Here is a 14706-nt window from a genome sequence, read left to right on the forward strand (position 1 = left end):
AGCACCAAGATGCTTCCAACATCCACCACCAGTAATGCAGCAAAGCAGCAAGCACCAAAACTCAGAATCATTCCTAATGCTCCACGGAAGAGGGCAGGAGACCAACAAGCACAACAAAGCCCTCCAACAACTCCAGCTTTAAAAGGTAAAGACAACACAAATCCCACTGTGCACTGATGGGGAAGAAAACCCCCCAAAACCACCCACTTTGGAGTAAAGAGGAACCTCTCCCAGCACAGCCTCCATGCTGATTCCTGCCATGCTGAAAATCCTGCACTTCCCAAGCAAATCCCAAGTGCCAGGATGGATGGGGAACACCACAGAGCCCCATGCCATGGAGCAGCTCCCTGCCATGCATCAGGGCAGGAGCAGGACAGCTCCCCAAGCATGACCACGGCCCCTGCTCTGCCCACTCCAGCACCTCCAAGTTGTTCCTCAGACAGGGCCAGGGGAGAAATGGAACAAGTTGGAGGTTCCAGCATGGGAACAGTGACAGACTGGGACCACACCAACTACTGTGGCGTTTTTTTGGAGGGGCTTTTCTTCCTGCTATTCCCACAGGGAGGACATTCATTTACGTGATAAAGAGTGTCTTAGTTCAAAGGCCCTTTGGACATTTGGGTTTCTCCCAGTGTCACTGGTTGAGTATAAGCCTGGCCCAAGCACTCCAAGATTTCTGTGGGGATAGCAAGGAGGGAATCCGGACTAAGGAATGAATTCCTTTTGCATCCCAACACCCTGCTGTGGGGACCGGAGGAACCTTCTGGGACAACCTAAGCTCTCCACCACCATCGCCAGACCCTGACGTGCATACTCAGAGATGAACAAGCCGTGGAAAGACAAAGAAGAGAGGGAAATGAGGGAAACAAAAGAGAGATAAAAAAGGAGATGGATGGGAGGGAGGGGAGTAAAAGGCTTTTACTTACCGACTTGCAGGGTGTGCCTTGAGCAGTTAAAGACAGAGCCTTATGGAGCAGTTCAGCCGTATCACACACAGTGTAAAGCTTGGGGTTAGCGTCCAGCATGCGACTGTTTTGTTTTGCAAAAAGAACCCCACCACACACAGGTCCGTCCTCTTTCCCTTTTGTGTGTTTTGTTTGTTTAAATCCCAGGGGGGTTAGTTAAACTTGTAAGCAAGGATGTCAGTTAATCATAAAAACAGTTGACATGAAACACAAACCGTACAGGGACACATCATGCTCAATTTAGCGCGTTCTGCTTTGCATTTTTTTTTTTTTTTTTGGTCTTTTGTAACTTCTTTCTGACAGTTGGATGTTTCCAGCAAGCAAATGTTAAAGAGTTCTTCATGCTCCCTCTACAGTGAGGCAACGGCTCAGCAGCAGAGCTGCAGGGATGGTTTTGCAGACGGGGATTTAAGGTGAAGCCCCACTGCCATGTCTTGTTTTGCTGCCTGGGCTTCATCGAGTGTGTGAGTGAAAACTGCTCCAGCCCCAAAGCAGCCTCATGCTGTACCAAAACAGCTTGACAAGCCCTGGAGAAGGCTTTTGCTCTAAAATCATTCTCCTGACCAAAAGGGAAGAAAAGGGAAAGGAAAAAAGCATCCATTCCATAGGGAGGCTGCAGCAAATCTGTGATAGCTTAACAAAATGATCTGTCCACCTTTCTGCTGCCAGCACAAGGGCTAAAGGGCTTGCAATAAAATAAATAATTTCCTGCTCTGAAACACCTGGAATGTGCTGTAAAGTCCAGTTTGGAGCAAAACACTACATATTTAGGTGGAGTCTGGAAAGCCAGATCGCAAAAATAAAAGCAGCTCTGCCACCTTCTCTCCCATGAGTGGCTTGAACAGGGCTTCACTCACAGACCCGAGGGCCAAGACCTGCGTCTCACAGCCAGATGTGAGCGGGCTGTTGCTTCAGGGTACAGGGAGCCAGCAAGCAAACACACAAAAAATCCATTGACACATGAATATACACTTAGAGAACACGCACACGTAAATCTGTGAATGACAGCTCGTAACAAGAGGCAATAAGGATGTGCTTCCAGCCCTCCCTACAAGGATGGGGCCTGGTGGATATGAGCAGGGAACAGGTCCTGAAGGTCTCCCAGGTCAGCTGAGGGGCTGGACAATGCAGTTGCCTTCCATAAGGAAGAGCTACTTGGTTCAGCCATAGCTGAGAAAAACCTTTGACCAGACCCTGAGACGCCTGAGGCCACATGAGTCCCACTTTCCTGCACCCCCTGCCTGCAGGCAGCCTGTGGGATTGAGCCCTCTGAGGTTTACAGCCCTCCGAGGACAGGGATTTCCTCAAGGGGGCCATTTCCAGGGCAGAATTCCAGCTGCCACCCTGCTCACCAAGCAGTAATGAGACAGCCCTTGTGCAGAGGGCAGAGCCCTGATGGGAACCAAAGGACAACTCTCCCATGGACCTGGAAGGCAGCAGGAAAACAGCTCCTGCTTGGCCTCCAGGGACCACCAGATGCTTTGGGTGACCAAAATGGATGGAAGAGAAGGGAGGGCAACCACAAGCAAGTAAGAGGCTGTGAATGGCCAGTGGCCATGAGACACACAACAAAATGAAACCTTTTCCACACCCTGAGGAGTGAAGGTGAGGAGTGAACAGGGCTGAGCAGGGAGCAGTACCTTGTGCTCTGTCTCCTGGGCCAGCTGGCTCTGTAGCTGCTGGAGCTGCTCTGTGGAGTTGCTGCAGAGAGCCTGGTAGGTTTCCTTCAGAGCACCAATCTGAGCAGAAATTTGGTCCTTTTCTTGTTGGGAAAGCCTGCAAGGGGAAAGGGAAATATCTCAGGATACTGCCCAAACCAGGTCCATAGAATTACCATGTCCTTCCAAGCCCAGGAAAAGGCCAAATCCACCATGAGTCCCTTCCTCTCCTTGCCTAGCTCAGCTAAAACCTGCCAGGAGAACTGAGCAAAGGCTGAGCTGCATGGTAGCAATTGAATCCCCAAATATATGGGGCTGCATCTCAACTAAAGAGGATTAATATTGTCCCACAGCATAAATGGATTGCATATTTCACAGGTCTCACTGCAGACAATAAAGAAGACAACTGTTATGTGCAGCTCATTGTTTTTAATGAGTCAGGCACTGGATCCCAAGGATCCACCAGCTCTAAGGAATCATCTCCAGCTCCTGGAACCACACTCACTTGTGGCTGTGTTTTGCCAGGAAGATCTGGGAAGTTTTGATGGCCTCAGAGACCTGCTCCTTTTTTGCGGTCAGCTCGTCATTCAGGGCCTGGAAAAAAATATAAAAAATAAAGAAAGCAGCTTAATGCAGCTGTGAAAAAAGACCAGAAGTTAAACCTCAGTGTCTTGGTGTCACTCCTGCTTTACCTGCTGCTCTGAGATGGATTTCTCGATGTCTCCCAGCTCTCTGCTCCCAGCAGCAGCTGTCCTGCCCTGCACACTCTGCTTCAAGCCCAGGGCCCAGCCCAGGAGCTCCTTCACCTTGTCCGTGTGCTCCTGCTTTTCCTCCTCCACCACTTTCTGCAAACACAAGAGGAAGGAGGAAGACAACCATGTCAAAAAGGATCTCCAAAGTGGGGAGCAACACCCAGGGTGTACCCTCAGCATGGAGCAGCATCCTTGGGGATGGAGGGAATGTGATGACAGAGTCCAGATGTGTCCCATTTCCTCACCTCCTCCTCCTCCAGCCGCCGCAGTGCGTCACTGATATACTTCACGTGCTGGGTGGTCAGTGTCACCAGGGCCGTGTAGCGAGTCCTCAAATCCATGAACTGCCAAGGGAGAGAGGGGAAAACAGAAGGAAAAGGGGGTGCATCAGTCCTGCTGCTGGATCCAGAGTGTCATCCTTCACAGTACATGACACGGATGAGGCACCTCTGGCCTGGGAACCCCCCGAGGTGCCTGGCAGACCCGGGATGGCACCAATGGAATGCAGCTGGTCTGCTGGGGAGGGTGGTGGCCACACAAGGCATGCTGCACGACACTGGAGCGAGGGGAGACTCCGGCCACGGACACTGGGGTGGATGCTCAGCTCTTTACGGAAGGGCTACCGGCATCTTTAATATCCACACAGAGCAGACAGGACCTCGGGTCCCTAAAGGGGGTCTCATCCCAAAGATGCACACACAGCAACACTGCATGGTGCTCTGGTTATTTACCTCACAAGGCTGAAGGGCTGAGCCGACCCTGCTGGATTTGACCCAGGGGTTCCCAGGAGTCTAGGTATGGCATACCTGGTGCTTAGGGCACTAAGCCATCCTCTCTGGCTATTGGAAAAAACAGCGAGGGTGGAAACTTTATTCATACAAGAGAGTTCAGCAGAAAGAAGCTCATTTCACAGAGGCTGCTGGGTGATTTTGCTGGGCGTGGAAGAACCCCCCGCTGAAATTTCCCCCTGCTGAGCTTAGCTGGGTTCCTACCTCCTGGGTGATAGCATCTGAGGAGGAGAGCATCCGCCGGCGCTTCATGGGGGACTTCTGCTGCGACTCCACAAAGGCCCTGTAGGTCATCAGCTGCAGCTCATAGTCCTGCAAAGGTGGGGAGAGGTGGAGCTTGTGAGATCTGCAAACTCTGCCGGGGCTGCTCCTGCCCAGCCCACCCTACCCAGGTGCAGGGGGGGAGCTGTACCTTGACAGCGGCCGAGTATTGCTGGGAGAATTTCTGACACTGGTCCAGCTTGGCTTGGTTTTTCTCAATTTCTGCAGCCAAAGCCTTCAAGGAAATTCAAAACAAAAATGGTTGTCAGAACAGGTTGGCTGAGCTGTTGCCCAGAGAAGCTGTGGATCCCAACCCTGGAAGTGTTCAAGGCCAGGCAGGACTTGGAGCAACCTGGTCTGGTGGAAGGTGTCCCTGCCTTTGGCAGGAGGATGGAAACAAGATGATCTTGGAGATCCCTTCCAACCCAACCTTTCTAGGATTCTATGACAGCAGCTGTGGGGACATGAGCAGAATTCTGGTTTGCATCCCTGTGCTTTTTGGGTAAAATCTTTACCCTCTCTAATTTTTCACGCAAGACCTCATCTGCACCTCGAGTCAAGCAGAGGTCCTCCACTTCCCAGACACCCAGCTCAGGCCTGCAGCCTCTTCCCTGCTGCTTTTCATATTTCCAAGCTCAGAGATGAAAAAAGAAGTGACATGGTCATGGCAGCAACGAGACATCACGAGGTCCTGCCTCACCGTTTGCTGGCTGAGCTGCTCCGACAGCACACGGCTGTCCTCAGCCTGGCCAGGCTTCATCAGCTCCTGCTGGGCTGTGATCTCCTCGATCCACTGGACCAGGGCGCTGTGGCACTGCCGGTAATCACTCAGCACCTCCTGGATGCTCTCCAGCTCTGTGTGGCTGAGAGAAAACCACGACAGGTTAAGAGGAGAGGGGTGAAACGCCACCAGTGGGAATCCCAGCTAGAAAAAATTCACCACCACTAAGCCTGACCCAAGCTCTGAGCTGAAGGACGGGAGTAAATCTGGGAGAGGAGGCAGGGGGGTCTCTCACCGGGTCTCGATCTGGGCACAGACTCGTTGCCAGCGATCCCAAAGCTGGCTCCCCTTCTCCTGGAAGCGCTCCAGGTCGATGCTGCGCTCCTGCCTCAGCCTGAACAGCTGCTCCCCCACCTCCTTCGCCTTGGCCATCTCCTCCTCCAGCGTGGAGAAGACGGAGCCCTTGTCCTTCACCTCCCCCAGCCATTGCTGCAGAAAGAGACAGCAGCGGGTCAGTGTCACTGACAGCAAAAGGGACCAAGTCAGAGATGTTCTCCCACCCAGAGGTGACAAAGCTGCAAAGGGGTTAATGAGTTTATTTTCCCACTCTCCTTAACCTGCAAAAGAACTGGGAGGTTATAGGAGGTGTAGAATGAAGGGGAACATGCTCCCAGGTCAGACTGGTTCAGGCCCTGTCTTACAGCAGCAGACAGAGCACAAGCCACAGCACCTCCTCTACACTTGCAAAGCAATCAGGGCTCTCACATCAGCAGCACAAAACCCTCTCAAATGCATCAAGGCAAGAAAAATGTCCCGCAGTCCAAATTCAGCAGAAAAAAAGGGAAGGGTGCTGCCTGACAAACCAATAGCACCAACCTGCAATGCCATTCTGTGAGTCTGAATGGCTGCCAGGTCAGCAGGAACAGCCTCCTCCTGGCTCAGCTTCACCTCATAGCCTTTGACCAGGGATTCTGCCCCTTGGGTGTTGCGGATAATGACATCAACCGTCTTCAACCTGCCAAGTCAAACAGAGGCAGCATGGTGACATCCCAGATGTGGCACAGATCTGGAGGCTGCACCATGTGCTGCAGGGGGATGGATTCAGTTACATCCAGCACAAGGTGTGTTGGAGGGACAAAATAAGGCCTTCAGTGAACTGGGAACACTCAGAAAGGTATTTGGGAACAGAGGCACATCCCACTCACTTTTCCAGGTAGACAGAAGACAGCCCATGCGTCTGCTCCATCTTGTTCACCACCAAGTCCAGCTCTGAGCGCAGGTGGGGCGTACTGGGCCCTGCAGGAGCTTTGTCCAGGAAGCTGTAGCACCTCTCAGACACAACCCGGAGCTCCGACTGCAGCTGCTGCAGATCCTCCTGCGTGCGCTGCAGAGGGAGGGAGGCAGCGTGAAAAGAGAGCTCAAACAGGCAGGGAAAAGGCAGGAATTGCCCTTGGCAAAGGAGCTGCTAGGAAATGAAGCAGGGAGCCCACCTGCTGAGGCTTCCCACTGCCTTCCGCGCAATGAGATTCCCTCAAACCCTGCAACCCCTTCGCCCACGTGGAGGAGCCACAGCTATTTTTGGGTCTGTGTCCATCCCACCCCTCCCCTGCCCACCCCACCTCCCAGAAGCAGGCCTGACCTCCTGCTCTGCAATGCGGATGGCGTTCTCCTGGATGGTGTCACCATCTGCCCGGGGGCTGCTCGGGGTCTGGATGCGGTTCACGAGCCTGTGCTCACACTCCTCCAGGCGCAGGCGGATGTTCTTCAGCTCTGAGAGGTATGTCCTGGCAACGGTCTCATCCTTGTCCTCTGCAGGCCAGACACACACACAACAGCAGCTCAAGCACCCTCAAGCACCACTGGGCAATATCTGTCCCAAACAGGACCTGCTGGGATCCCCAAAGCTGAGCACAGCCTTGTGCTGACACCAGGATCTCTGCTCAGATGGAGAATATGTTAATTAAATAATCTCCTGGAAATGAGTCCAGCCACAGGGAGCCTCACAGTGTCACAAGTGCCACCGCCGCGTGTATTTTCCCAAAGACTAAATGCAGGAAGAGCTCCTTGCTTGGAATGCATCCCCATTGCCAACACTACAAGGGGAAGAGGACTCAGCAGCTTGGCTGAAGCCAAGACTTCTCTGCAGGAATAGTGCTGGACAAAGGCCGAACACTTGGATGGATAGATGGAGAAATAAGCAGAGCAGCTGCTCACACCATCAACCAGCTAGCTCAGAAAAAGACGAACACGAAGCTGTTCCATAAACCCTTTGTTTATGAGTTCCCACAGCTCCTGCTTAAGCCATCATGCCCTTTGAAGCTCACCGTTCTCCATGGACTCCAGCAGCTGCCGGATGTGTTCCTTGGAAGACTCCACTTCCTCCTCCAGGCGCAGCCGGTCCGACACAGAGAAGAGCTCCGAGTCCCGGCTGTCCTGCAGGAAATCCTCGTAGTGGGCCTGGAGGCTCTTCAGGGCTTGCTGACACTCCCCTTGAGCCAAGGATCTGAGCTGTGAGTGGAAAAAGTGGCACATCCAAACATCAGGAACAACTTCCTCCACACCAGTTGAACTGCCTTCATTTGCCCAAGGAGTATTCTCAGAGGGGGAAAGGTAAATCCTCTGTATCAGACCCGTGCTCACTCCCTAATGAAATGCTCATTTCACAATTTCTCAGCAGCAGCAAACTCCTGATGCTCTTTTTACTGGGAAAAGCTGCAATCCTTTTGCACAGCACCCCCCAACTCGGGTTTTCAAGGTGTAAATTGTTCCCTTTTTCCTCCGCTGTTCCCCTCAACTGTAAACTGTGACCCTTTTCAAGATGTGCACTGTCCCAGGTGTAAAGACCCTTGGCTTCCCCAGTCTTGCACTCTCTGGTTTTCCCCTCTCTTCAGCCACACAGAGAAGCCTGGAGAGCAGCACAAACCCAGAACCAGGCAGGGAAGCTCCTATGTACCTTTTCCATGCTGAAGCTCTGCACCAGGGCAATGTCCTTGCGCAGGTAGTTCCAGGAGATGAGGCTCTTTGTGTTCATGTGGAGCTGGTGCCAGAGAGCCATCACTTTCTGGTACAGCTGCTCCACCCTGCAAAGGGAAGGAGAGGATCCATCAGTCCTGGATCTTCCCAGCAAACCCAGCTCTGGCCCCATTAATCCTCCAGCCATCACTGCCAGACAGCAGCCCACCAATCCAGTGATCCCAGTCTGGCAGTAGGCCGGGAGTGATGCTCGTGCTGCTCAGTGCCAGAGATCCCTGTGGGGATCTCTCCTCCCAAATTGTCATTTTTTAATTTTGCAAGCTACTGCAGCAGTCTACTGCAATGGAGTTTGCAACTGTAGAACCATGAGGGATTCCTCTCCTCACCACAAACCACTTTCATACCTCCATCTCCACCCTTTTCCCATTCCCACCCCAAATCTGTCCCCTCCCATGCCACCACCCCGTCTCCCTGTGACTGCCACCAAGTTACCTGTTGGCCATCTCAATGGCCTCTTTGTTGGGTGGGGGGATCAGGAAGCAGACAGAAGGCACCATGGCCTCATTCCCTGTGGGGCTGATCACCTTCCACTTGGTCCTCTGGGAATTGTCCTCCAGGACACACTCGTCATTCCTGCAGATGGTGATCTGCAACAGCAACAACACCAGCAGCCCATCAGAATCCAGCAGCAGGGACCTGCACGCCTGTCCCTGCTGCCAGCCCCTCTCCTGCGGTGAGCCCGCTCCCAAAAATACACAGATGGATATGTTTTAATCAAGTAACAGCCTGGAATGGTGCCAAGCAGTGCGGCACACTCGTGCCGGGAGAGGAAGGGACAATGAAGTTACAGGGAGTTGGCTGCCACCCACATGCTTGTTTGGCTGAGGCTGATGAAGCCTGTCCTCCTTGGAAGGGGAAAGGACTCCAGCTCCTGCCCAGAATAAATCTGAGACATGGAAATCTGCTCCAGGAAAAACATCCCTGCCGTTTTCCCTCCCTCCGTCTTCCCACTCCACTCCTGCTTTCCGTTGACAGATCCTACAGCGCTCATCCTAAACCACAACGGCCTGTCAATCCCCCTGCCTTGTCTCTTGTCCCTGCCTTCCCTTTCCAATGCCATCAACACCCTGCCAGCCCTCACCTCGATCTGCCTGTAGTCACAGACAGCCTTGATGGGAATGGTGCTCTTCACAGTGTGCTCTGGGTTCCTGGGCCGCAGTTGGACGATGGATTTGGATCTTCCCACCAGGCTGGCAACAGAGCTCTTGGACTGGATGAGCTGCTCCTTCTCATCCTGGGAGGGAGAAGGAGGATGGGTTGCTCAAGGATGGTGAGGGGAGGTCTCTCCCAGGCATCTTGGTTCTTCCCCCCCCACCCGAATGCTGGCCTGGAAGGGCTGAGCAAACACATCAGGAGGGTCCTGCTGCTCTGGCAGGATGGGAACAGGGCTCAGGAGATGGGATGGGAGGGAGGACGGAGGTCACTGCTACTCCCACTGCCCTGCAAAGCCACATGCACACCTCTGGCTCTCTGGCTGGTAGGACAAGAAAACGTTTTCTTTCAAAAGCACAAAAAAAAAAAAGAGAACACAACATCCACCAAAATAAAATCCCAGGAGCTGTGAGGGGCTGAGAGCAGGACAATGTCCAGCCCAAAGCTGGGGAGGTTTAGCTGCCTGGAGGAGAGCCCAGGGAAGCATGCTCCCTTCTTAAAGCAAAGGATGAAGTGGTGTTTAAACCAATGGCTGAAATGGGAGATGATGAATTATGGGGACAAAACATCTCAGGAGAGGGGGCTCGGGGTGGAGCAATCGCACAGGCCTCTGGCTTTGGAGGTAACTGATTCCTACAAATCCCTGCTGGGTTTGGTGATGGGACCAACCCGGGGGGGAATAGTGCAAAGCTCCCCTGGAACAGCCTCTGGCACAGGTGGAGACGTATGCAGATCACAACACTGGCAGCTCATGAGATTAGTGACAGCTCACAGCTCAGCTGGCGCTGGCAAAGGTTTCAAAAAAAAAAAAAAAAAAAGGATCCCAGAAAAGGTTCTCCCTCATGCTCATTATTCTGGGGTTGGTTAGTGTGCTACAACAGTGGAGGAGAATTTAATGGTTTAAAAAGAAAATAAAGAAAATAAAAGAAAAAGAAAATAATAAATGATTAAATAAACTACCTGTGCCTGTCCCAGGGAGCATGATTGGAAGAAATACAACTTTAACTTATTAGGTAAGAAAGAGTAATATAGATGAGCTCAGGGCAGCTGCCCCAGTCCTGGGTTTATGGCCACTCTCTGGCTGCCCAGAACTGCCTCTCCCACCCCAAATGGCACCTACCAGACTCCTGATGTTCCAGGGCTCCCAAACACAGACCCAGGAGCCAGGCTGGCTGCTCCATGTCCTGGCAGCACCACAGACAGGCCAGAACAACCCCAAGACCATGACAGAGAGGATGGGGGAACCCCCAGGCCTCCAGGAGAAAAGACAGTGCTGATGCACCCATCACCCCCAGTAAGTGCACCCCAGAGCCACTGGGGACACCCTGCTAAGAGCAAAGTGACCACCTGCCTCCACTCAGTGTCACCTCCTGATGCTGCCAGCACAGCTCAGCACTTCAGCCACAGCCCAAATCCTCCCCTGGCCCTGGTGTCAAACACCAGCTGATGCTTTGCTCCTTGGGGGGTTGTTTTTAGGTCGTTTTTTTTCAGGCCAAATCAGGCAAGAAGGTGACAGTGCCTGCTCAGCTAAGCCAGGCCACGTGTTCAGAGATCAGCCTCTGGCACAGCCAGGCTGCCCTGGCTCTCCCCCATCCAGCAGGATGGATTAACACAGGATTTGGGCTGGATAAAGAGCAGGCATTTCTCCATCAACTCCAAAGCAGAACCAGGAGCATCCTACAGGCCCTGCCTTTGTTAACAGGACTTGAGCAGGATGGCAGGATGGGCATGGCAGGGGCAGAAGCAGCTCACACATCAGGCTGTAACCTTACACAGACAGCACAGTCTACCTGCTCCTCACCCTGAGGACACACAGAGGTCAGATGGTGCCTCTAAATGACAGCCACAGCACAGCCTGCACCCCATCCAGGGAAAGCAAAGGTGGAAAACAAACCACATCCCAACAAACTGTGGGGATGAAGAGCCTGGTTCTCCCTGAGGAAGCAAGAGGTGTCCCAGGCAACGCTGCTGGACCAGAGCAGGGTGGTGGGGTGTGGGAGAACCCACCATGGAGTCCTGCAGGAGGTCCTCCAGCCGTGTCAGGCTTGTGTTGTGGTCACAGGAATATTTCCTTTTGATGGAGTCCTGCAGGTTCCGCAGGTACGTCTCCGACTCCCGGGCGTCGCTGAAGAACTGCCAAGGCAAAAAGGGTCACAGGAACCTGGGCAAGCCCCCTGAGCAGCCTGAAAACAGGCAAGGAGCACCCCAATGGCTCAGCCAGCAGCTCCTGACACTGCTCTGGCTTTAGGGCTGCATGGGCAGTATTATCCCACGTGGATGATCAGAACTACAGGGAAGTTGATCCCCCTTCCCCCTAGCAATACTCAGGAAACAGCTAACAGATATCCCAGAGAAAGTCCAAATCCCTCCTTCCCTCTCCCCCAGCAGTGTGAGGAGCTCATGGAGTGGGATTCAGGGGATGGGACTGAGGGAATTTGGTCCCAAATACCTGAAAATAGGCAGCGTTCTCTTTCACGTGCTGCTCCACGCACAGGCAGAGCTGCTTGATCCACTGCCACTGGGTGTGCACAGCAGCACTGTAGGCCTGTGGAAAACATGGAAAAGAGCTCCGGAAAAGGGGCATTCACAGCCACGAGGGGAACAGTTAGGACACAGGAGCTGGAGGGAGGGACAGAAATGACCAAATTCTGGCTGCAGCCAGGAGAGTTTGGACACAGGAGATGGCAGACCCTGTCTCAGTGTCCCCATGTCCCACACACCCACGATGCCAGAGACAGGGACAGATTTGCTTTTACCCCATGGAAAAGGTTCCCACAGCCCTTTGCTTCATCACTACAGTGTCCCTGGAAGCCTGGATGACTCCAGGGTAGCCAAAGCCATTCCCTGCATCACCTCACTGCAGGAAAGGCCCATGCTGTGTGTGTTTGTGTCTTAATTTGAGGGGGGATTATTTGGAAACGGCCACTTCCCAAAATTAAAAAGCTCTACCACTGCACTGATGTCCTACCACCACAGAACACTAAAATCAGGCACTGTGGGGTGGGGCTGCAAGTCTCTCAGTTCCAGCTGAGATCATTTGATCCTTGGGAACCCCACAGCTCTGCTAGGTTCCTGATCACCTCTACGGTTTGCTTGGCCGGGTGGTTCTCCAGGGAGAGCAGCTCAGCCGTGTCCTGGAGGGAACGGAAGATGTCCTGCTTCTCTTCCAATTCTGCTGTCAGCTCCTGCAGGAGGGAAAGTCCAAATTTCAGCTCTGGGATCTCACCCAGACCATGTGTCTAACTAACACAGTGTGTTAAAGGAAGTAGTAGCAGCAGATCCCAGCACGGCACCACAGCCTCATTCCCAACAGGAATCTGCCTCCCGTGTCCTAAACAAGCACTGGAAACCTGCCCAGGGACCTCTTCAGCTCCACACAGTGTGATTGGGGAAAGATGGGAATTTGTTTATACTGCTTTAAAAAGGAATCAATCTTCCTCTTTGGCTCAAACTTATTCCCCTCACCCCCACTAGTTTGAGATGCCTTGAGCTCCAAAATAATGATAAAAATACATATTTTGATGCCTTTTTGATTGCAATTCAATTGAACACACATTTCCATTTCACTTTCTGCTCTGGGAGAGCTTCCATCAGCTCTGTTCAAGAGCAACAAGCTCAGTGAGCTGGGAGGAAACATCCAGCCTCAGGAATTCAGGTCTGTTGGGAGCTGAGGGCTCCACAGTGGATCAAAAGCAGCACCTGCCCTCCCAGCACTCACTGAGAAATAATTCTTCTTGGCTGCAATGTTGGGGTTGTTGTCACTCCAGTCATAGGCCAGTTCCTCCTCCTCCTTCTCATTCAGCCAGATTAGCTCAGCAGTGGCCCGGGACACAAATCCATGCAAGCTCTGGAGATGCCTCAGCCTGAAGCTCGAGGTTTCCTGGACACAAAGAATTATTTATTATTCCTCCTCCCTGCTCTGTAGCTGATGGTTTTTTTCCCCACTCCTCAGCCTTGGGGCAGGGATGGGCCCCAGGCACCATGGGCAGTGCTGGGAGCCCACTCACCATCAGTTTGCAGTACTGAGTCTCCAGCTTGCCCAGGGTCTCCGTGTAGCTGGCACGGAAATTCGCAGACATTTTACCCTGGAGGATGAGAAATGATCCTGTTACCCATCACAGGGCAGCATCACTCAGAACCCCATCACCAAATCTTCCTCCACAGCTCCATTGTGAGGAAGAGGAGGTGGAGAGGATGGCTCAGGGCAGCACTGCATCAACTCAGAAGCTCCATCCTTAAAAATCACCTCTGTCCCAGGAATGTGACCCACAAGAGCTGATCCCAATGCCCTCAGCCTCCATGTGGGGCCATGCCCTGTGCTCCCACCATACCTCATACATCCTGGCCTCCTTCACGCTGGAGCCCAGGTCCTCCACACTGGCGTGGATGTGCCTCTGGGTCTCCAGCTGGGATTCCACACTGGGCAGGTCAGTGCCCCACTCTGCCCGCTCCAGTCTCATCTGAAACCAAGAGGCTCAGGTCAGCACTGCTCATTCTTCTCTCAAAGGTACACCAGGAATCCTCCCAGGTCACCCCAGAAGAAACAAACACCTCCCAGTCCTGGTAGAAGATCCTAAGCCAGTGCTCCAGCATTGAATATTTCTGGGACAGCCTACATGAGCTTCCCACCCACGTAAGACCAAGTGACTGCATCAGCACAGGTCTGCTTCCAGCTTTGAAAGGCTCCTCTGATCCCCACTGGCCAGCAGGACCACAAGAGAGAAAACCCAGCTCCAGACAGAAGCCTCAGATCTCCAAAAACTACAAACCATCAAAGCAACTATTCACAGATAAAGGCAGGAAAAGGCCTGGGGCAGCTTCCCACATCAGTCTGAGCGCAGGCAGGAGGTTTGGCCCAGCACTCACCTGCATCTCCTCCACCCAGGCCAGCAGCTCGTATACAAAGCGGAGGCTGCCTTCATCTTCAGAGGAGGAGATGGCCACCAGCTCTGTCCTGGTCATTGGCTTCCTGAACCAGGAGGCCGAGGAGGTGTGGAGCCCTTTGGTCAGAGACTCGCCCTTCAAGTGTGTTGTGCTCAGCGTGGATGTGGGCACCAGCTCCAAGGTGGAGAAGTGACCTTTCCTGTACAGGTTGGTGCACTCCAACCTCAGTGTCACGAGCTCGTCCTGCAACCTCACGATCCTGGGGAAGCAAGCAAGGATGGGTAAGGAGATGGACATGTGGCTCCTCCTCCTTGCCCCACAGGGAGCAGATGTGCAGCCCCTGAGGGAGGGACAGAAATTACTAAATTCTGGCTGCAGCCAGGAGGGTTTGAACACAGGAGATGGCAGACCCTGTCTCAGTGTCCCCATGTCCCACACAACCACGATGCCAGAGGCAGGGACAGATTTGCTTTTACCTCATGGAAAAGGTTC

The 14706-nt window shown here is 53.1% G+C and overlaps 1 protein-coding gene across 1 annotated transcript in view; it reads right to left on the minus strand.

The window, feature by feature from the left end:
- The window catches only part of LOC310919816 (microtubule-actin cross-linking factor 1-like), a 131000-nt gene that overhangs the window by 75607 nt on the left and 40687 nt on the right, over positions 1-14706 (minus strand). Inside the window, exons 14-37 of the mRNA XM_083879362.1 lie at positions 14197-14473; positions 13662-13790; positions 13338-13415; positions 13049-13210; positions 12411-12515; positions 11780-11875; positions 11338-11463; positions 9260-9412; positions 8611-8765; positions 8099-8225; positions 7470-7653; positions 6785-6954; positions 6351-6529; positions 6022-6160; positions 5441-5634; positions 5125-5287; positions 4576-4659; positions 4368-4475; positions 3621-3719; positions 3316-3468; positions 3129-3217; positions 2606-2741; positions 1953-2013; positions 927-1081 (exon numbers count right to left, since the gene is read on the minus strand). Of these exons, the coding sequence (XP_083735488.1) occupies positions 927-1081; positions 1953-2013; positions 2606-2741; positions 3129-3217; positions 3316-3468; positions 3621-3719; positions 4368-4475; positions 4576-4659; positions 5125-5287; positions 5441-5634; positions 6022-6160; positions 6351-6529; positions 6785-6954; positions 7470-7653; positions 8099-8225; positions 8611-8765; positions 9260-9412; positions 11338-11463; positions 11780-11875; positions 12411-12515; positions 13049-13210; positions 13338-13415; positions 13662-13790; positions 14197-14473 (3322 nt within the window). The remainder of the gene's footprint in view (positions 1-926; positions 1082-1952; positions 2014-2605; positions 2742-3128; positions 3218-3315; positions 3469-3620; positions 3720-4367; positions 4476-4575; positions 4660-5124; positions 5288-5440; positions 5635-6021; positions 6161-6350; positions 6530-6784; positions 6955-7469; positions 7654-8098; positions 8226-8610; positions 8766-9259; positions 9413-11337; positions 11464-11779; positions 11876-12410; positions 12516-13048; positions 13211-13337; positions 13416-13661; positions 13791-14196; positions 14474-14706) is intronic.

The sequence above is a fragment of the Zosterops lateralis genome (assembly GCF_965231275.1).
Source record: "Zosterops lateralis genome assembly, chromosome: 28".
Taxonomy (NCBI): Eukaryota; Metazoa; Chordata; class Aves; order Passeriformes; family Zosteropidae; genus Zosterops; species Zosterops lateralis.